The 22,500-nt window shown below is 42.8% G+C and overlaps 1 protein-coding gene across 2 annotated transcripts in view; it reads right to left on the bottom strand.

Moving 5' to 3' along the window:
- LOC147018303 (prolyl 3-hydroxylase 1-like) overlaps positions 1 to 22,500 on the bottom strand; it is a 144,876-nt gene that overhangs the window by 47,048 nt on the left and 75,328 nt on the right. For both annotated transcript variants that reach the window (XM_085897840.1, XM_085897842.1), the window contains exons 5-6: positions 6,008 to 6,139; positions 5,639 to 5,772 (exon numbers count right to left, since the gene is read on the bottom strand). In XM_085897840.1, the coding sequence (XP_085753966.1) occupies positions 5,639 to 5,772; positions 6,008 to 6,139 (266 nt within the window). The remainder of the gene's footprint in view (positions 1 to 5,638; positions 5,773 to 6,007; positions 6,140 to 22,500) is intronic.

Here is a 22,500-nt window from a genome sequence, read left to right as displayed (position 1 = left end):
ACAAAGTCCAACAAAACTGTCCTAGAAGCATACACACGCACCTCAGCCGAAAGGCTGAAGTAGATGGTCAATCGAACACACACATCCTAATCCCGATGGGTCAGAATGCATGGTCATACAATCGGACCGCTCCTCAATGGGAGTACATCCCCATGACACCCATGAGCATGGAGCAGAAGCTCCTCCCTGAGGTGAACTGGTAAAACCCTCCAAGACATTAAGTCGGGGTCAAACCTCATTACTGTAATGCCTATCATGAAGGAAGTACCACACCAGCTATTGCTGTGTGCATCCAGACCAACAGGAAATGCCTGACCTGTCTGTGGTACATACAAAAAAATTCTGAGCATAGCCAGGAACATTAAAAAAGTTTTACTTTTTTTTTGGCATGACCTTTTTTTTTGGCATGACCTTTTTGGCTTGACCTCAGCAAAACCCATTAATGTGGTGGAGATCAGATTCCACTCCACTGGACCAAACAAGGGAGCGCAAGCCACGATTCCAAGGATACCGATCATCCCATCAGACTTAGGCTTTCCTTCTTACTTTCGGCGAATTCAGTTTCCAGTCAGTCTGCTTTTGCATGACCATCAAGTCCCAACGGCAAAGCTTCAAGGTTGTTGGCCTAAATCTTAAAGAGCTCGCATTCACACATGGCCAGCTGTATGTGGTGGCAAGCAGAGTGGGAAGCCCCAAAGTCTTTTTATACATTGTAATGAAAAGGAAACTTGCAATATTGTTTCGCAGAAAGTTCTTCAGTGAGACAAAGTCAATTGCACCTCATCTTCATTTCACAACTGTCAGTAATTGTCATTGTGATACACAATTATAAGCAATTGTCTGCTCTTTGCATCCTTTACCCCATCCATGCAGCACATAAAGGTCTGCTTCTTACTCTTCTTCCCTCAGTGATACCCAGCATGGTTGATTTCTCCAGATTTTCGTTTTCTGCACACATGATGTGTCCAAAGTATGACAGTTTCTGTTTTGGCATCACAACTTACAATATACGAGGTGTGTTCAAAAAGTATCCAACCTTAATTTTTCGTGCCTAAACAAATGAAGCTAGGGAGGCATGGTTTGGTGCACGTATGTAGGCGATCCTAATCCGTATGCGTGAATATTTTCCCACCTGCAGAAGCTGTCAGTTGCCGACAGACCGCCGATGAGTGAGGAAGTGTAAGTGAGCGCCGTCGGATTTTCGTTTTTGACAAAATGACGGAAAAACTTGAACAACGCTACTGCATCAAATTTTGTGTAAAGCTTGGCGATTCCCAAGTGGAAACGATCCACAAGATTCAACAGGCCTTCGGGAACGAAGCAATGGGCACCACACAGATAAAAGAGTGGTACAACCGCTTCAAAGATGGTCGCACACCAGTGGAAAGTGACGCACATTCTGGTAGGCCCTCAACATCCCGAAATGAGATCGTCATTAACCAAGTGAGGACCCTGCTGATGCAGGATCGTCGAATCACGATCAGAGAACTTACAGCCAAGGTGGACGTCAGTATTGGATCCGTTCATTCCATTGTGACTGAGGATTTCGGCTTAAGGAGAATTTCAGCGAAGTTCGTACCAAAGCTGCTCATGATTGAGCAGAAGCAACTCCGTTTGGAGATCGCACAGGACATGCTGGAGACTGTGAACAGCGATCCCAACTTCAACACAGTGATCACTGGCGATGAGACCACAGTGATCCGTCATTTTGTCAAAAACGAAAATCCGACGGCGCTCACTTACACTTCCTCACTCATCGGCGGTCTGTCGGCGACTGACAGCTTCTGCAGGCGAGAAAATATTCACGCATACGGATTAGGATCGTCTACATACGTGCACCAAACCACGCCTCCCTAGCTTCATTTGTTTACGCACGAAAAATTAAGGTTGGATACTTTTTGAACACACCTCGTACATGGTGGTCTCATTTCTTCAAGCAATGATGTGTTTGTTCTTCTTGCAGTCCGTGGAATTTTTAATATTTGTCTTCAGAACCACATTTTAAAACTTGCAATCTTTTTGCTGTCTTTCTTTTTTACCATCCATGACTCGCATCCATACACTGCAACTGAAAATACCAGAGTATTCACCAGCCTCCTCTTGGGTTGTTTTGTCACATCTTTGTTTTTTCCAGATCTTTGTCAATTCTGACATTGCTGTTCTCCCCAACATCGATTAATTTCTCCTCCGGATTCTCCACTCCTTTCAATCTCAGAACGCAGGAACAAGAAACTTTCCACTATTTCCACATGATCGTCTCCCAATCTGAACACGTCGATCTTCTCCGTTGACAAGATTTGAATCTTTTTTAGGTTAAAATAAAGACCATCTTTTTCACTTTCCTTCTTCACCATCAGCAGCAGTTTTATGAAGTTCTGTTTACTTTATGCCAACAAAGTGGTCTTGTCAGCATACCTTAGGGTGTTGCTGCATCTTCCTGCAATCCTGATTCCAGCTTCTATGTTGTCCACGTTTGATTTCCTCATGATGTATTCACGATACAGATTGATCAAGGGGAGAGAATGCATCTCTGTCTGACCCTTGATCCAATTCCAAACCATTCTGTCTCACCATCCTCTGTTCTTGCTGTAGCTTCTTGTTTAGTGTACAGGCTTCTTATCAGGAATATCAGGTTCTCTGACATACCCATTTCTCTCAGCACAATCCACATCAATTCATGATCAACACAATAGAAAGATTTGCTATAATCTATAAAACAGATACACCTTCCTCTGAGATTCTCGTGCATTTTCCATGATTCTCCTCATACTTGCGATTTGATCTCTAGTACGTCTTCCTCTTCTGAAACCTGCTTGTTCAACAGGAATTTCTTACTTTATGAAGTCTTCTATTCTGTTTTGAATGACCTTTAGCAGTAACGTGTGGGCTTGTGAAATCAAGACAATGGTTCGGTTATTTGAACATTCTCTTGCATCCCCTTTCTTTGGCAATGGTATGTAGACTGTCAGCTTCCACCTTCTCGGCCATACAACGCTGCTCCAGATCTGTGTACAGGTAGCTGTTAAAATTGTGATTGTCTCCTCCCCAACTACATTCAAGAGTTTGATTGGAATTTTGGTTTTCCATATGCCAGCTCTTTCAGGGCTATATGTACCTCACATTTTATCACTAATTGTTTTTGCTCATATTCTCTTTCATCGAAGGTTGCCGTCATATTACTTTCTCATTTGTATAGAGTTTCGGTATAGTCCTTCCGTCTTTCCTTCACTTGTGTTTCTTCTGTCAGGTCTTTTGTTGTTATACTCTGCAGGACACCAAGCCTTGACCTAAACTTTCCTGTGATCTCTCTGATATTTCCTTAAAGATCACTTGGTTTTCCTGCTTTGTTGTCACTTTATATCTCAATGCATTACTCTGAAATATTGATATTTGTCTTTCCTAGCTTGTCGTTACAAGTCAGTATTTAGCAGCCTCATGTCGTGTCCTGATGCGCATTTGGTTTTCAACCTCTCTTCTTCTATTTGGAATATTTATTGCCTCTTCTGACAGCCATTTAGCCTTCTTCTTTCAACTTGCTTTTGAGATGTTGAATTTGACCTGTTATTAGTCCCCTACCGGTATCACCAAAGGCGGTTATAGGTTTGCTCTCCATCTGTCCGTCCCACCTGTGGTTTTTCAGACTTTTTCCCGATGCCCTTTAACATATTCAACTGAAACTTGGTGCATGGCTTTATAATGATAAGTTACAGAACAAATTCGAGTTTCAGGGTGTTTCGTCAATTTTTCACAGAGTTATGCCCTTTTTGGACTTACAAAATATCACATCTGTTGGGAACATGTATTGCAAAGCAATTCTCGTTCTTTTTTTACAATGTGTTTAACCTCTTTCCACAATTCATTTGGCATTCTGTCACCCAAGTCCAGCTCTGCAAAAAGTTTTTTTTTTGTTTTTTTTTAAACCTTTATTGGATATTGTTGAGATATGCTTCGAAGATCATACCTGGTTGGAATTTTATATATATATATATATATATATATATATATATATATATATATATATTCACCTTTCTCAATTTGATTTCATGATCTGCCCCACAGTCTGCCCCTGACAGAGTATTGGCAGATTGCATAGCACTTCTCCATCTTCTGTTGATTAGAATGTGATCAATCTGATTTCTATATGTTCCCATCAGGTGAAGTCCATGTTAACAGTCTACGTTACGGGTGTATGAACCATGTGTTTGCAATTATGAGCTTATTCTTCACACAGAACTTCAGCATTCACTCCCCTTGGCTCATTTCAGATACCAAGTCAGTGCTTTCCTGCAAGTTGGAGCATATATCGGAATGATGGTGGTGTTCACTGAATGTCCTTTCAACCTTTGATATTAACCAATCATTGACTGGTTTGTATCCCACTACTGACCCTCCTTATTGAACATCACTTCCACTCCATTTATTTTACAGGTTTCGTGACCAGAAAAGAACACTTTGTGAATCATCACATCGAAACTTCCCAAATCCAGCCCATCTAAGTTCACTTATCCCCAAAATTTCAGTTCTTGTCCTCTCCATCTCTCTCATTATAACATCTAACTTTCACTGGATCATTGACCTCATATTCCATCTTGACCTTTCTCAATTTGAGTTCTACATGTTGCCCATCGGGTTGTCAAAACTTTATCCAGTCAATGTATTGCCTGCCATAAACAAAAAGTTCAGTGGTGAGGAGACTTATTGTGAAAGAATGCCTGTTACGTTCCATGTTACAATTTTGCGAAAGTTTGAAAATCTCAGAGTTCGACTTTCAGTTCTGGCAACCTCACCAACTGGATTTCCTTGCAGGTTTACAGTCCCGTCATAATGGTCAGTCATACTCATCAAAGCACTTTGCTCTTCCCTAGTCGCCACTTGGGTGCTTTCAAAGCTGGGGGGTCTCATCATCCGACTCCAGAGATTTATCTCTTCGATTTCTGATTATGATTGCTTTCTTGGCATGTATGGAAGTGGTTTGCCTTTGCTTTCTTCCAGGCAGTGTCTATACCAGATGGGTGATCCTAGCCAATGTTCTTCATAAGAGAGAAGAGAATAATCTGCCTAGCATCAAGGCCATGCAGCCATTACTAGCAACATGTGCCAGCAGCCTGCATGACAATCCACCACATGCTCCAATTGCTTCATGCAACCCTGATCAGGAGGCTAACATGGGGTTATACACCTTGCCCAAGGGTGGCTCATGAGTAAACAAATGTAAAGGCCACGTTCTTAAAGAAAGATTGCTACCTTTACCCCGTTAAACCATGAGCCTTTGGTTTCAAAACCTGACCCGCAAGGCAGCGGTAGATTTGGATTCAGTGTTTCGTTCTCCGAGATGAGCTGTTATTTTTTTATTTAAAAATCCTAAACATTTATTTATTTATTTATTTTCTTATGTAATTGGCCAAAAACAAACAACATGATGGATCTAAATCACATGATAAATTCAGGACAATGACAGCAAGCGGATTGAATTATACAATATTAAGGAAATAAAATTAAACAGAAAAACTTCAACCTTGTTACGTAGATTTCCGATGCAGATGAAACTGCAACGGAAAACTACTAACACAAAGACGTAGACAGATAGGAGTTTGGTTAACATATTGTTTATTGAAGAGGGAAAAATGAATCAGCTCACCTGGCGAGGAGTCACTTCATTGTGGTCCCCAAGTGCCACAAGATAATAATGGAGATTCTGCTGCATCACCTCATCGCTTGGATAGAAGAGTAAGAATGCCCGTGCACATGCCACCGCAGCTTCCAAGTCATCCACTGGCACACACAGGCAGGCACAGCTTCTCTTAATGGTATATTTGGTTTACATTCTCACACATTACCTAACAACTGAATTCCGAACAATGTGCACTCTGAGTCAAAGAAAAGGTTCTACACAGGCCAGTGCTGTGGATCACGGGTAATGTGCAACATCACATTGGTTTGCTAAATATTACATCAAAGCTAAAATTATATAATGGTTTACTAATATCCTCTGTTAAAAAATACTGACAGCGGTAGTATGAATATTGAAGGTAGTGGTAGTGAGAAGGGAGGTAGTCTTCAAGAGCATCTGAATGTCCTGGTCGTGTTGCTAGCTCTTTAGAGCATCTCTGCTTGCACATCAAGACTTGTACATAGTGATCTGAAAACAGTAACCACAACAACCAAACACTGGAGTATTCTTAGATTGTGGAAACGAGTCATGAAATACAGCATATCTTTCCTTTTACAGATAAACCACGAGCCAAATATTAAGCCATCCTCAAAATCAACCATGGGCCATCCTTAAAAAAGTCACATAAGGGGCCATATATGAAATACATATGGATAGGGGAAAGAAAAGGATGGATAGAAAAGTAGGGAGAGAAAGGAAATGATCCTTCCTGTTCCAGATCTGATCTGACCTACTTTGTAAAAGCTCATTAAGACTAAGATTCTCACACTAGATCTGTTGTCTTTCTGTAGTAGTTTCACACCTGTGTTGAAAAATGTGTTTTTAACCTGTTCCCGTGTTTTATCCGTATCTCCATGGTAGTTTCTTGTTCAATTCGTGATCATCTGTCTCTGGCCTATCTCTCCAGGCCTCAACTATAAAGCGTGTCTCCTTACACTTCGGACTGAAACATTCTTTCTTTCTCTGTTTTCTACAGTCAATTTTCCAATATTTGTCCCTCTGCTTCCTCAGTCCTCTGACCCTCTCTATTTACTTCAGGATGCATGTGCTCTGCAGTAAACGACTCTTTGGAAGGCTTCCAAAATCCAGGCTGTCTGCACACCTGAACTATTTTATTCCTTGCTTCTCCTGTCTATGAAACCACCTTCCAAAGGCTGTTCTGTTTCACTCTTTGCTCCAGGGCTGCAAACAAGAAGTACTCCTCGATCTCTTGTCATCCCCAAATCTGACCGATGATATTTATTACCCCCATTACCGCTTCAGAACCCAACCATATTACTTGCTGCTTTCAGCGTTTCCTCTCGTCCTCATGCCTGGTGTTGGCTTAATGGTTAGGATGGCGGGCTTTGGATCCTAGGGTCCTGAGTTCAAATCCTGCTCAGCTGTTGAATTAATACCAGGTGGGGTTAACACGGTCTGTCATCCTTCAGAGATCGGCAAAATTAGTGCCCGCATGCTAGTATCCTGTGTCAGAGTGGCGATCCATCCAGGATTGTGCCCAATAGTCAAGGAGACTGCTTAGGCAGCACCAACGCTCTGCACAGAGTATGGTCCCAATCTCCTCTCCTCCTGCTCCCCTCCTAGTCTAGGACATTATGTAAGGTTGCATTTATTTTTGCTAGATCTGGTAAAAATTTGATATGATGTAGAGTAGACACTGGAGAACCAAAAAAGTATTTGCTACATTTTTTTTTTCATGTGCAAGGGCAGTCACCAGCAATTAAAAACTGGCCGTCATTTTTTCAATATTTTTACAAATATTTCAAGTTTCTTGACATTAAAAACTTGTGTTGGATTTAAAATGCACCTAACATCAGTCAAAAATGAAATATAAACAATATCAAACATGATTCCCGAATCATTACATTACAGCTGGGCACTAAAAATCCAAAATAGCCGCCATTTTGATAATTTAATGCTATTTTAAGAGTTTTGTTAAATAATGATTTAATACCAGTACTGAAATACACCAGTAAACATCAATGTCAAATGTTGCTTATTAACCATTACCTGTAACTTTGATAACACCAACTGTTTGTTTTAAAATGGCTGCCATTTATTTATTGCATAATGGCCACCATTTATACGTTACACACTTTTTTACACATTTTTAGTTATTCAAATATGTATTTATATGAACAATGTTTATGCATGTATCCATTTGATACTTACCTATTTTGATCTGTATTACTTGCTCTCTTCATCATTTTTACCGTCTGATGAATCAGATGTACATCTGACATTGGAATGTTATTGCATGCACCAACTTCTGCCGCACAGTTACACAATTCATTGCACTCAAGATTATGTCTCTTACATGTGCATGTGTTACGTGAACATGCACTTGTTGAACAAGTACGTCTGATGAGCTCCACATCTGCTTCAGGGGCAGCCTGCTTCTCTGATAAGACCGGTCTTAGTCGACCATCCTCTTTAGACCAGCCCAGTTGGCACGGATCAGGAATTACTGGGTGGATGATTACATCCTGGTTCCATATATTGGCCTGCAGATGTGCATGAAGAATGTGTTGGTACCATGCTCCAGCTGTTGGTGGCAGTTTGTCTACACCTTTATTTTTTGGAAGTGCTTTGAAATGTTTCCATCTGAGGGTTGAAGTATCTTCAGCTGATACTTTCTTAGTACTCAGGAAACGGCACAAAAATGCCTCACACCCCTTCTTTACATTTAAAGATGGTACACTACCTTCTTCCAGTTTGGCTGGAGCGTTTACAGCTTGAGGTGGCGACTTCATGTACGTTTTGAATGCTGTTCTCTTACCAACACCGTTGATATGACCAGTAATGTCGCATCCCGTGATGGCATGAAAGTCTGGGAATCCTGCTGCCCGTTCGGGTCCCAGATGATGATATATTGGTTGTAGTGCAACTCTTCTTCGAGTGTCAGATGTGCCTGTTACAATGCCAGTATTTTTGCCCAGCTGTGGCAGTCTTCTCAGGATCAACACAAACCAGTCAGTATCTTGTGTGAAGAAGTCAACCTCGTTTCCTGGTGAAGCGGCCACTTCAATACCATGAGGAATCATCAGCAAGTCCGCCTCCTCTTGGGTACTCACAGTTGTTGTTGGGGTATCCACTGGTGTGTTTGTGTTCACATCTTGTCGTGTGGCTGTTACAATAGGATGTTTGCAATATTTTACAGCTTTGTCGGCAAGATAAATTGTAAGTTGATCTTTAGTTTTGCTGCTTGACAATGATTTGTTCGTAATTGGTGTAGAATCTTCAACAAGAATTTCCACCATGTTTGTTGGACATTACTAGTATCAGATCTCATCAGGTCAGGTCAGGTATGGGAGCATGTGCCAGAACAGCACGTCGCTGCGTCCACTTTCCGCCGGTACTCCAGGGGCCTCCGTCTGGCCATCCCCCAGGCAGATGCCAGGCCCATCCCCATCTCCTTGAGATGATGGTCAACCTGTTGCAACCATGAGGAACGTGGTCGACCCACTGGCCTCCTCCACTCATGAGACTCCCTCGCTGAGAGAATCTGGTGAGCAGGATCAGAGTCAGGAAAACGAGCCACATGTCCATACAGCCGCAACTGACGCTCACGGACTATGCAGGTAACAAATGTCATCCGAGTCTCTCTCAGCAACCGCTCGTTGGACACAAAATCTGACCAGCGATAGCCAAGGATTCTCCGAAGAGACCTGGTACCAAAGGAATTAAGTCTCCGTCTCAGATCCTTGGTCAGAGTCCAAGTCTCGCACCCATAGAGCAAGACTGGAAGTACCAAGGACCTGAAGACTCGGACTTTCGTCCTCCCGCACAGGTACCGGCAGCGCCACACCCCATGATCCAGTGAATCCATGACTCCCCAGGCCCGACCCAGACGTCTATTGACCTCTGACTCGCAGCCAGCAGAGACATGAATATCACTGCCAAGGTAAGTGAATCTCTCCACGACCTCAACATCCTCACCACAAACAGACACAGACAGGACAGCAGCATCCAAGATGTCACCGAAAGCCTGGATCTTAGTTTTGACCCAAGAAACCCGTAATCCCAACGGCTCCGACTCCTCATTCAGCACCTCGAGGGCCCCCAAGAGCATGTCTAAAGTCTCCGCAAAGATGACTGCATCATCTGCAAAGTCAAGGTCCGAGATCTTGACATTCCCAAATGACGCACCGCAACTTGATCTCTCCGACATCCTCCCTAGAATCCAGTCCATACAAGTGCTGAAAAGTGTGGGGGCAAGTACACATCCCTGACGAACTCCAGTAACAACTGGAAATAAGTCAGAGATGGTACCACCACACTTCACAGCACTCTCAGTACCAGAGTAGAGTTCAGACATCAGATCGATCAGTTTTGGTGGCACCCCACGAAGACCAACAATCCTCCAGAGGACGTACCGATTCACTGAATCGAACGCTTTACAGAGATCAACATAGGCTGCAAGCAGCTCCTGCCGAAACTCTCGTCTGCGTTCGGTGAGGACACGAAGTGCAAGGATACGGTCAATCGTTGACCTCTTTGGTGTAAAGTCTGACTGCTCTGGACGCTGGTGCTCAAGCAGATGGTGGCGAACCCTATCAAGAATTATCCGAGCAAAGACCTTGGCCGGCACTGAGAGCAGCGTCACCCCTCGGTAGTTGTTGCAGTCTTGGCGATCACCCTTCCCTTTCCAGAGAGGGACAACAAGGCCCCTCTTCCAGTCAGTTGGGATGATGCCTGTGTTCCAGGCAGAGCACAAAACTGCATGCAACGACACGAGTGCAGCATTTCCACCAGCCTTGAGAAGTTCGGCATGGATGCCACAGATCCCTGGAGCTTTGCCCCGTTTCAACTGGTTCACCGCAGCCCGTGTTTCCACAAGCGTAGGTGGACCACAGTTGATTTGAGGGTCAGCAACAGGGATTGTAACACCCTTGACGTCCAACTCGACAGTTGGGGGATCAGCTTGGTACAACCGCTCAAAGTAACCGGCCCAGTGGGCCTTCACTTCAGACTCCTCTGTCAAGAGCCTACCACTCTCTGCTCGAACTATAGTGCTCCGAGGGATGGGCTTGGATGAACACAATGCGCGAATTCCCCTGTAAGCGGGACTAGAATCACCTGTCCACAGGTGATGCTCTACCCCCTCACAGATTCCTCGCACATAGGCCTCCTTGTCCACCCTCAGTGCACGTACAGTTTTACGCCTCAGCTCCCTGAACAGCTCAGCTCTGCCATTCAGCATGGCCCTGCGACTCTGGTCAATGGTATCCAGTGTCCCTTGAGAGACAAAATTCTTCTTTGCCCTGCGGTGAGCTCCAAGGCATCCACAGGCAACATCAAGGACGGTGGTCTTGAAGGCGCTCCACAACTCTTCAGGACCCCCCAAAGCACCCAGACCCCCCAAGTGTCCACTCAGCCTGTTCGCAAACTCCTCAGCTACTCTCTCATCCCTGAGCTTGGCAACATCCAGCCTCGGCTGGGATGGTACCATTCTCCAGGATTTAAGGTGCAGCTTTAGAGTTGCTACAACAAGCCTGTGGTCAGTATTGAGGAACTGAGCACTCCGGTAGACCCTGAAGTTCTGGATCATCCTCCAACGACCGTCAATGAGGACATGGTCAGTCTCCTTTGCCACACCGCCAGCGTTGGAATATCAAGTCCAGCGATGAGCTTGTGGGCGCTGAAACCATGAACCAGCCACCCTAAGTCCATGACTTCTTGCAAAGTCAAGGAACTTAGTGCTATTCTGGTTCATAGTTCCTGACCCATGGGGACCAACACACACCTCATAACCATCCCTATCAGTTCCAGTCGATGCATTGAAATCCCCCAAGACTAGAAGTGTATCTCGTCTGGGGCACTGATCAACCACAGACTCGAGTGTGGCGTAGAATGCATCCTTCACGGTGAGATCACTCGCCTCAGTCGGAGCATAAACAGAGACCAGGGAAATGACACCTAAGGAGTGACGAATACTTAATCTCATAATATGCTCGTTGACCGGTGTTACCTCAATTATCATTGGGGTCAGCTTATTGGACACAGCTACAGCAACTCCTTGGGTATGGTAACCATCAGAGCGACCAAACCAATAGTAGGTGTAACCAACCACCATTATCTCGCCGCAATCCGGTCTCCGAACCTTAGAGAGAGCTGCAATCCCGATGTCCAAACGCTTGAGCTCAGATGATAACAGAGACAGGTGATCATCCTCTCTTAGGGATAGGACATTCCAGGCACCCACCCGAAGGGACCGCCTCAGGTTAACCCAAGGAGACCGCCGTCTGGTGGACGACACCTCAGCACCACTCCGACACACTCTCCCGCAATCTGACCCAGGGATGTTACCCCGTGATTTCCCTCCTATCATCAGAGATTGGGGGTCCCGAAGGCTTTGCCCCAATCCCGTCATCCGGTGAGCTGCCCTGCGAAGGGAAGCTGCACAGGAGGTACTCCCACGGAGTGGGTTTTCAGATTTTTTTGCGTTTTTGCGTTTTGCGGAATGAAGGGTTTTACGGTGGCCGGAGTGCAAATCCTGCCACCAACCTCCTAATAAGAAGTGACCCAACTGCAGGAGGACGTCCGCAGACACAGTTGGGCACTAGATATGGATGGCCGTTGGCTCACAAGGAGCTCCTCCGCCCTTTGCCAGATTTTGTTTTTAATCCTGCTGGGTGTCCATATCCAAACACCCTCCTCACCAGAAAACCTGGTGGGGGAGACGGTTTAGTCGCCGACAACCCGACCATGGAACAGGTTAGTACAGGTTTACATGGTACCTGTAGCAGGTCACAGATCGAACCTGACCTGACAGACAGGATCTCGTCCTTGAGCGGAAGTGTCTTATAATTGTCAAAGATGACACGACCACCAGTGTAAAGGTATTTGCCGAGTAGGGAATCTCTGTCGGCAACAAATGTCTCACCAAGATCTTTCCAGGTGCTGGAAGTCTGAACATTCATCAGTGTTTGGACTACTGCCATTCCATCAATGATGAGGTAGCATTTCACAGTTGGTGTGACTGGTGATGACATTACTTGAACATCTCCTAATTCCGTTGATGTAACATCTACATCGGCCTGTGATGGTGCACTTTCTTTGGAAGCTTCAGGCTCTACAAGACCTTTCAAAGCATGGATCAGATGGCTTTTGTTGACACAAGGGTGCAGGGTACCATTGGGCTTCATAAGTACAGGATTGATGTTACTCAACTCGTACTCGGATATTGCCTGTTGTAAATCAAGGTCGCATCCAGACTTAGCTATGACCACCAGCCTGCTAAAGAGATTGGTTATTGACCTGAATTGAAAGTCCTTTTGATACCTTTTTACTTAAAGGTATCCCAATTAACATACTTGACCTTTGTCATCCTATCCCATAGGTTTCTTCCACCTGTTATTCGCTCTTGCACAAATGCAACTTTGGCCGACTCCTCTCTGCCAACAACACTCAAGATACTGGCCTCGGCATCCTCAGTTAAAGCCTGTTTGGTAACGAGGTGATGGAGTTTAACCTTCTCATCCTTAAATATATTCATTGGACTGAGTATCTCCTTCACTGCACCCACTGCACTTTCCTGTTTATTTAGGCTGGTTTCTGAAAGGTGATGGTGCGAATCAGTATTTGTCTTGGATGATGACGAAAACCCCAACATATCCTCTGCTTCCTTTGAGATGCAACTTAAGACAGGGGCAGCAAGACAGTATCTGAGTAAACCCTGCACAGTATCTGGTTTATTTGTTATACCCTGCAGTCCAACGTCACCTTTGATATCTTTGTTGTCCTGTTCTTGGGCATGGTCTGCTCCTATTGTTGTGAATGGAATGTTGCTCTAACCCTAACCCGAACCCTAACAGCTCTTGGTCCAAACAAACTAGAATGGCACTCTTGGTCCAAGGCCTACTCATTAACACCTAGTACATATAAGTAACACCTACCCCAATGAGGCATGGCATACTTAATTTGGTTGAGAATATGCCTTAAATCTTTTGCTTTACTTTATCAATTACATTATACAATTCCATTCTACAATTTCAACTTACCAATTCTGTCAAAACTTTCATCCTGTCAGTGCAGCTCAGAGCACATGGCAATTGTGATTGTCAAGCTGGTTCGAGACAACCTGTGTCCCTTGTCTCATTCGTTTAAAGTATGGAAAGCCAGCAGTGTCCACATGAGTTCATGGTTTAAATTGTATTTAAAAGGTGATTTCAGTGGTGACCTTTATTATTTTGTTATGCTTTATGAAAATAATACATGTTACCCAAAGCGAAAAATAGTATAAAAATCAAAATGGTGGCCATTTTGGATTTGTTGGTGCTCAGCTGCAATGTAAAATGAGTTGGGAAACATGTTTAATATTATTTAGATTTTTATTTATTTATGTCAGGTGCATTTTTAATCTAATATAAGTTTTTAATGTCAAGAAACTTGAAATATTAGTAAAAACTATTGAAAAAATGGTGGCCATTTTGAAATTGCTGGTGACTCCCCTTGCACATGAAAAAAAAAATTTACCAAATACTTTTCTGTTTCTCCAATGTCTACATCACATCATATCAAATTTTTACCAAATCGAGCAAACAAAAAAAAAATGCAACCTTCCAAATAGCTACATAATGTCCTAGACTATCCTCCCTCTCCTCTTTTCATATTTATTCATTCCTTTGATGTTTCTCCAACTCTCAGTTCTATCTTGCTCTTCCATGAGCCTCACTCTTGTAAATAACAAAAAACATGGAGGTTGGAAGATGATGAGCTAAAGCTGAATGTAGGGTCATATTTGGAGGGTGGTGGGGGAGAGTTGGTTCAAAGTATGGATATTTTTTGCAAATAATAAACAGATGACCTATTATTCAAGTGGCTTCATGAGTAAAGTTTTACTTTATGCTCTTTGTCTGCCTGGATTTTATCTTTCTTTGTCTGAATATTTTATTGGTCTTTCATGCCTGGAATGTAATGACTGTTCCAACATTTAGTTTATCTGATGAGCAATGCAAGCACCAAAAGGTTTTATATCCAACCAACAAAGAAAAAAATATTTATATTTGGTGAAGTTCAGTACTTCCAGTATGGGGATTTTTGGAGGGTTCGGTACTTCCGGTGAAGGGATTTTTCCACGTGTTGGTTGAATCTGCAGCTGCCGCTCCACCTCATTAAAGCTAAGTTTTTTAGGAAACCAGATTCGCTGTGTTTTTAGCCCATGCTCGCAAAGCGAAAAGCGGGCATTAAGTAATCGGTCGTGTACGTGCATACGTCGCGTACGTGCATACGTCGCGTACGTGCATACGTTATACCCTTTTCCACTTGTCAGATTGACATGAAATTTTCACCATAGCCTGAAACTTGGCTCCTGTCCCATGGGGAATAAGTGTTGTTTTTTTATGATAACATAAGTGACTTCATTATGACATCATAATTGCATACGGAGAACGTTACATCTGATCAGTATGAAACTTTCTGAGAGTCCTCAAGCAATAAATTGGTCAACAGAAAAAATTGATAACGGCATTGGTCACATGGTTCGGCAATCATAAACATATGTTGCGAAGGTTATGTTTTGATCGCTGTGTATTTATTTATTTATTTGTGAATATGTGTGTTTGTTTGTTTGTTATTCGCATAACTCCAAAAGTATTGAACTGAATCGCAGCAAATTTGGTGAGATGATTGGTTATTATCCGAGGACCATTTGATTAGATTTTGGGAGCGATCGGTTCAAAGGTCAAGAAAAGGTCAAAATCGTCTTTTTACCATAGCGCGGTCAATTTGTATCCAATTTGCATGCAACTAATGCCAGAATGTTCAGAATTCAATGCCCCATCTTGTGATATGTGAGATGACACAATGACGTAATAACCCTTATCAGCGGTTGGGAGTCAAAGGTCAGGGGGGGGGTCACGACATTGCAAAATGTGCGTTTTTAGTCATAACACGGTCAATTCTTATCCGATTTGCATGAAACCAACACCAAAATATTGATGGTTCTGTTCCCCACACTCTAATACCAATTACAAAATTAAGAGTACAAAGGTCAAGGTCGAGGTCATGAAAAGGTCAAAATCGTCATTTTGCCATAGTGCGGTCGATTTTTATCCAATTTGCATGCAACCAATGCCAACATATTTGGAATTCAATGACCAATCTTGTGATATAAGATATGACATAATGACGTCATTACCTTTGTTAGCGGTTTGGGTCAAAGGTCAGGGGGGTCAACGACCTTTATTATCATAACGCGGTCAATTCTTATACAATTTGCATGTAAGTAGATTCAAAATGTTTAGAATTCAATTCCCTATCCTCTGATGTGTAATATTTGATTTCTTAAAATGTGACCAGTTGTCATCAGATTGACTTGACACCGACACCCAAAAAGGTCAGGGGGTTCATACAGAAATTGTACAATGTACGTGAATCAGTGTCAAACAGCAGGAAATTTAATGTTTTTAAGCCATCATAACACATATGAGATGGCAGATGTGGTATGGGATTAAATACCCTCACAATCAACGGTTTCTGGGGGCGAGGGGGGGCAAAATGTAGCGTTGGCGAAGGTATGCGCTCGACTGAGTGCCCGTTCTAGTTTGTTTCTTTTTTTAAAAAACCTTCAAATATCCTCTCCAAAACGGCAGAACAGATTGAGACGAAACTTTCCAGGTATGAACGCCTATCCATGAAGAACAAAAAGTTCCCCACCTATGACATCATAGGTTACATGGTTTGGCAGCCATATTGGATTTACCGTAAAACGTTAAAAAAATCTTCTTCTCCAGAATGACTGGACAGATCGAGGGGGAACTACACATGTTCCCCAAGCCTTGGGCATACCAGGGTGTTCACAAATAATTGATAGGTCACATGGTTTGGCTGTCATATTGGATTGAAGGGAATTTTTTTTTTTAAATTCTCTCTTGAACTGCTGGATAAATTGATATGAAACCCCTAAATTATGACCTCGTAGTGATGGGGAATACATGTTTTAAATTTGAACCTGATCGGACACATGGTCTGGCAGCCAGAATTATTTAATATTTTGAATATGGGTTATTTTTATTTTTTATTTTATTTTTTTTTAATGCCGCTCACTTTGCAATGGCTGGATGGGTTTGACTATAGAAGAGGAGCAGTTAAAACCTGAGTCCTATACAAGTTCCTCCTGATGACTTAATCTTTGCTTTTTGTTTGTTTGGGTTCCTTCTGATGACTCCAATGCAGGACTGTACCTATTTTATTTGGTCTTTCATGGATTTTAATTGAATGTTTTTAAATCCCATTCTGAATTAAATTGAATAAAAAGTACGTAATGAGTCAGGTGTCTGACAAAGGCGGGATCGCATCAAGGCGGGACATCTGCAGTGGAATTTTAACTTGCCAGCATCACTGCCAGCAGTTATAAAATGGCAGTTCTAGTGTTCAGAACGTACATCGAAAACCATTCAACGGAGGAAATTGAAACATTACCACATGTCACATGACCATTTGATATCGTGCATATTACTTGGATGATGCACGCCCCTTCAGAAATTACATGGCGCATTAAAAAAGCCTAATGACCAGAGACAACTAATGTCACTTCCTCGCGTTAGAAATTCGAATTGTTGTAATCGCTTCGGCACTTATTGTGCTCGGCTGATGAAAAAAAGTGAAGAAGAAGAAGAAGTACAATTTGGCATTTTTTACGGTCTCCTGATTTAGACTTTAGCGATCTATTCTGGCATCTTCAATCAGCCTTGGTATTTATGAAAACATTCAAACGAGAATAAAAGTTACTTTGTGAAGACTTATGAATGTACTCTGTAGCAGACTTTTTAAAGTACAATTTGTACACATTTACCTAAGAAGTGTAGATAGATGTAATTACACATTTGCCACCAGAAGAGTTGGCTCACACCAAGTCTTTCTCAAGACTTCACGGGGTAAGTATTCCAGGAATAACATCAAGTTATTGATATCTTTGCCGCTGTGTTGCTGTTTGTGTTTCCATCTAATATTCCGTGCTAAATCGTACCTAATTGTTTGTGCTGTATTTTGTCAAATTCGTTTTGGGACGTTGAAGGAAGGGTAAACGATGTTGTATCGGGTCATGGTAGGTAGAAGTTGGTTGTGGTACACCTAGGAGCGAATGATGTAGGGAAAGTTTACTCAGAGGTTTTGAAAAATAGATACAGGATATTGGGTAAGCAGCTGAAAGCAAAGGGTTGTGAGGTCATGTTTTCTGGGATCCTCCCAAGATTAGGAAACAATGTAGAAATTATGAGCAGAGCAAAATACATCAATCAATGGCTGGAAGAATGGTATAGGGAGGAAGGTTTTACATTTAGGAAGCAGTGGGAATCATTTAGGGGACAAAGGGAGTGTTTCTAGAATGACGGCTGTATGTTAACTAGAAAGGGGGCAGCAAGGTTTGCAGTGGGAATTGAGGAAGGAATTCAGTCTTTTTTAGGTCAGTGGACTGTGGGGAAGCTATAATAGAAGGAATGGATGAAGTAATTGGGATGAGTAAGGCCAGGCAGGAAAATAGAATTTCAGGAAGGGAAAAGTTAAGTATATTCTATACCAATGCCAGAAGTTTAAATAATAAGATGGAAGAGCTTGAAGCCAAAGTAGATAGCGAGGAGTACGATATAGTTGCAGTGAGTGAGACATGGTTTAAGGAGAGTAAGTGGAGAACAGGATTAGAAGGCTACAAGGTGTATCAGTGTGATAGGAAGGAGAGAATAGGAGGAGGAGTAGCAATCTGGGTAAAGGACAGCATTGCATCAAGAGAAAGAGGTGACATTGAGGTCAGAATTAATGTTGAGGATTCTGTGTGGATAGAAATTAGAGATTGTAAAAACAGTAAGGTACTGGTAGGATGCTTTTATAGGGCTCCGGGTGTGAAGAAAGAGGAGGAAGGATGAGTACATGAAGAATTCAAAAGGGCATGTGGTAAGGGAAGAGGATTGATTATGGGGGATTTTAACTTGCCAGGGATAGATTGGGTCCAGGAACAGGGAAAGGGCAGAGAGGATGAGGATTTCCTAGTTTTATTCCAAGATTGCTTTTTAACCCAGTTTGTCGATAAACCCACGAGGGGGAGTGCAGTGTTAGACCTCCTTTTCAGTAACGATCCCAATATGGTGGAGGAGGTGGAGGTTGGGGAGCATTTAGGAGCAAGTGACCATAACATTGTGTGTGCAAAGATTATCTTAAGGGTTCGAGTTCAGGAGAGTAGGGAAAGGCTATTATATTTCAGGAAGGCAAACCTAGAGGGTATGAGCAGAGAGTTGGGTGATGTAGATTGGGAGACTCTAACAACAGGACAATCAGCATCAGAGAAATGGGAAAACTTTGAGGACCAAATGTGTAGAGTGCAGAGGAAGTACATTCCAATGAGGTGTAAAACTAGAAGTAGAAAGAAACCAGGGTGGTTGAGCAGTGAGATAAGGAATGCTATTAAGGAGAAGCAGAAGGCATTTATTAGGTTTAAAATAACAGGACTGGAGTTAGATTTATATCACTATCGGAGTAAGCAGAGGCAAGTTAAGAAAATAACTCGGCAAGGCAAATGAGAGTATGAGAAGGACATGGCTAAGAATATTAAACATATTAGCAAAGCTTTCTTTAAATATATCAGGGGAAAAGAACAGGTTAGGACCAGTGTGGGCCCATTGAGGAATAGCACCAGGAGAGTGGTTATTGATGGCAATGTGGGCCCAAGTGAGATGGCAGGCTTATTAAGCAGGTATTTTTCTTCAACTTTTACACAAGAACAGTCCGGAGAATTGCCAATAGCTGAGAGTATCTATCGAGGAGTTGAGGAAGGGCTTTTACAGAAGATCCAGGTTGGAGTGGAGGAAGTAAAGGAACAGCTCGGTAATCTATGAGAAGATAAGGCTCCGGGTACCGATAAAATGCACCCGAAAGTATTGATGGAGGTGGTTGAGCAGGTAAGCGAGATGTTAACGGATATTTTCAATAGCTCACTGGAGTCAGGACAGGTACCGGAGGATTGGAGAGTAGCAAATGTAACACCATTATTTAAGGACCAGATAAGAATTGGGAAACTGTTAGTTTGACTTCCGTTGTGGGGAAGGTGTCGGAGAAATTAATTAAAGACCAGATGAGGAACCATTTAAATAAATACACACTAATTAAAGGTAGTCAGCATGGGTTTACCAAAGGTAGTTCCTGCTTAACAAATCTTTTAGAGTTCTATGAAGCAATATGATTGGGTGGACGAGGGAAAGGCAGTGGACATAGTACATCTAGACTTTAAGAAGGCATTTGATAAGAAACCACATCGGAGGTTGTTAGCCAAAGTGAGGGCTTGTGGAGTGGCTGATCAGGTAGCTAATTGGATTGCAAAATGGCTTCGTGATAGGAAGCAAAGCGTGGCTGTGAATGGAAGGATGTCTTGCTCGGAGGATGTAAATAGCGGATACCTTAAGGATCAGTACTCGGACTATTACTATTCATTATTTACATCAACGATTTGGATAATGGGGTAAAGAGTAAGCTTTCCAAATTTGCGGATGACACAAAGCTTGGAGGTAAGGTGGATAGCAGGGGGGTAGGGGGGGTGAACAGATTCAAGAGAGTATTGATACTTGTATGGATTGGGCAAAAGACTGGCAGATGGAATTTAACCTGAGCAAGTGTAAAGTGTTGGGGATGGGAAAGAAGAATGAAAATACAGATTACAGGATGCAAGGGGCAATTTTGGAGCGTGTCACACAGGAGAAGGATCTGGGGGTGGTAATAGATATGGGAGGTAAGCAGACAGCACAGTGCCAGGCAGCTATAGGTAAACAAATAGGGTTTTAGGTTGTCTGAGGAAGGGGATCAATTATATATCAAAAGAGGTGGTGTTAACATTATATGGGAATTTAATGAGGCCACATCTAGAATATTGTGTGGTTTTGGTCACCACAGTTCCGGAAGGACATAGTTGCCATGGAGAAGGTTCAGCGTCGGGCTACTGGATTGATTCTGGGCCTAGCTAGACTCAGCTATGAGGAGCGGTTGAAGGAGACAGGGCTTTATTCACTAGAAAGGAGGTGGTTACGAGGAGATATGATAGAGACGTTTAAGATAATGAAAGGTTGAGATAAAATAAGTGCAGATGAATTATCCACCAGAGTAGACAGTGATAGGACCAGGGGCCATCGCCTACGAGTAAATAAGAGGAGAGTTAAGACGGTAGTAAGACAGGGGACTTTCACTCAATGAGTAGTTAGTGCATGGAATGGTCTCCCTGGAAAGGTAGTGGCAGCAGAAAAAGTAGATAAGTTTAAATTATAATTAGATAGGTACCTGGAAGTTATGGAGATAGAGGGGTATGGGGATGTTGATAAGATTTTTAGGTAGTTTGAGTATTGATGGGGGATTGTGTACGGAGTGTTGGTCGTGGGGGTCTTGTTAAGGGGGGTTGTGTGGTTGGTGTGTGTTTTTAACCAAGCCCATGCTCCCTCTCCAAGGGGAAGAAAATAAAAAAATAAAAATAAAGAAAAAATTACAAAAAAAAAATACAAAAAAAATACAAAAACAAACAAAAAAAATACAATTTTTTTTCTTTCATTTATTATTATTTCAAAAAATTTATTTTTCCACTCCACAACGATCTCATTCTAACATTTTAAAATGCTTTACTTTCCTTATTTCTCTGCCAGGGAGTATGCCATGTCTTCTTCCTCTTCACCACGATCTATTCCTCCTTTTTTTACACGGAATATTTTCCAAAATTGTCTGTCAGCTTCGTGCTTGGTCCAACAAACCTCCTCCCACACCTACTATATCACGTTTCTCCGTGCCTTCAACAAAAATTCTTACCTCCCATCACATGATCTTTGTCCAATGTCCAATGTGATATTTGTCCAATGTGACCTCCCTCCGTTTGTCCAATGTGGAAATTTGGAATTGACATTCCTTCACTTAATGTCCCCTCTTTCCGCTTTCCCCATCACCTATCCCCTCAAAGCTTCATACCCCCCATTTCTGCATCCCACCTCATCCCACCCCCTCAATGCTTTGCCCTCACCCTACCCACTCAATCCTTCCCCCTAACCCTGCCCCTTCAAAGTCTCCCCGTCACCTTACCCCCACAAAGCGTCCCCCCCCCCATCCTGCACCCTTCCAACACCCACTCCTCTGTCTCTAATTGTGTGAACCTCAAACATCTGAGGTCTCTGCTTTCAGTTCAGGCTGCTGCCAATAAACCTGATATCATCTGTTTAACAGAATTATTCCTCCCATAAGATGTCTCAGACTCTTTAGTGTCTCTTCCTGGCTATAGTCTCCTCTGATTTGATAGGCCTGGATTCCACCCCAGTGGCAGAGATGCACGTTACATCAATAACTCAATTTCTCATTGCCCTTGTAATGATCTTCCACCTCCCAACCCCCAGAAGTACCTTTGGCTGTGACTTCCCCTCAGCTCCCACCTCATATTTGTGTGTTGTACCATACACCTAACAGTGACAAATATATCTGCATCTCTCTCAGACAACATGGACCAACATTTAACCACTCATCCCAACTCTCTCCATCATATGTGGTGATTTCAGTTGTCAGCATGCAAATTGGCTGGGTGTTGGTACCTCTCTCACCAGTCATGGTGCTTCAGCAAAGTGCTTCTGTGACTACATGGGACTGACTCAATTTGTAAACTTTCCCACAAGGATTTCCCCCCAATGGCATTTCCCCCCTTCTGGACTTGGTGATGACAAACTTCCCTACAAATGTCTTCTGCTCTGCCTCTGCTGCAATTGGTTCATCTTGTCATTTGCTTGTGAGAGTAAACATCTCTCTGGCAAGTCTGAGAAAGTTGTCTCAGCACCTGCGAGTCTAGCAATTCACTCAGGCGGATTGGCAGGGACTGCAAGCAG

The sequence above is a fragment of the Eptatretus burgeri genome, chromosome 10 (assembly GCF_056783735.1).
Source record: "Eptatretus burgeri isolate ZD-2024b chromosome 10, Ebu_testis_v1, whole genome shotgun sequence".
Classification (NCBI taxonomy): Eukaryota; Metazoa; Chordata; class Myxini; order Myxiniformes; family Myxinidae; genus Eptatretus; species Eptatretus burgeri.
This window is presented reverse-complemented; position numbering and strand designations above follow the sequence as displayed.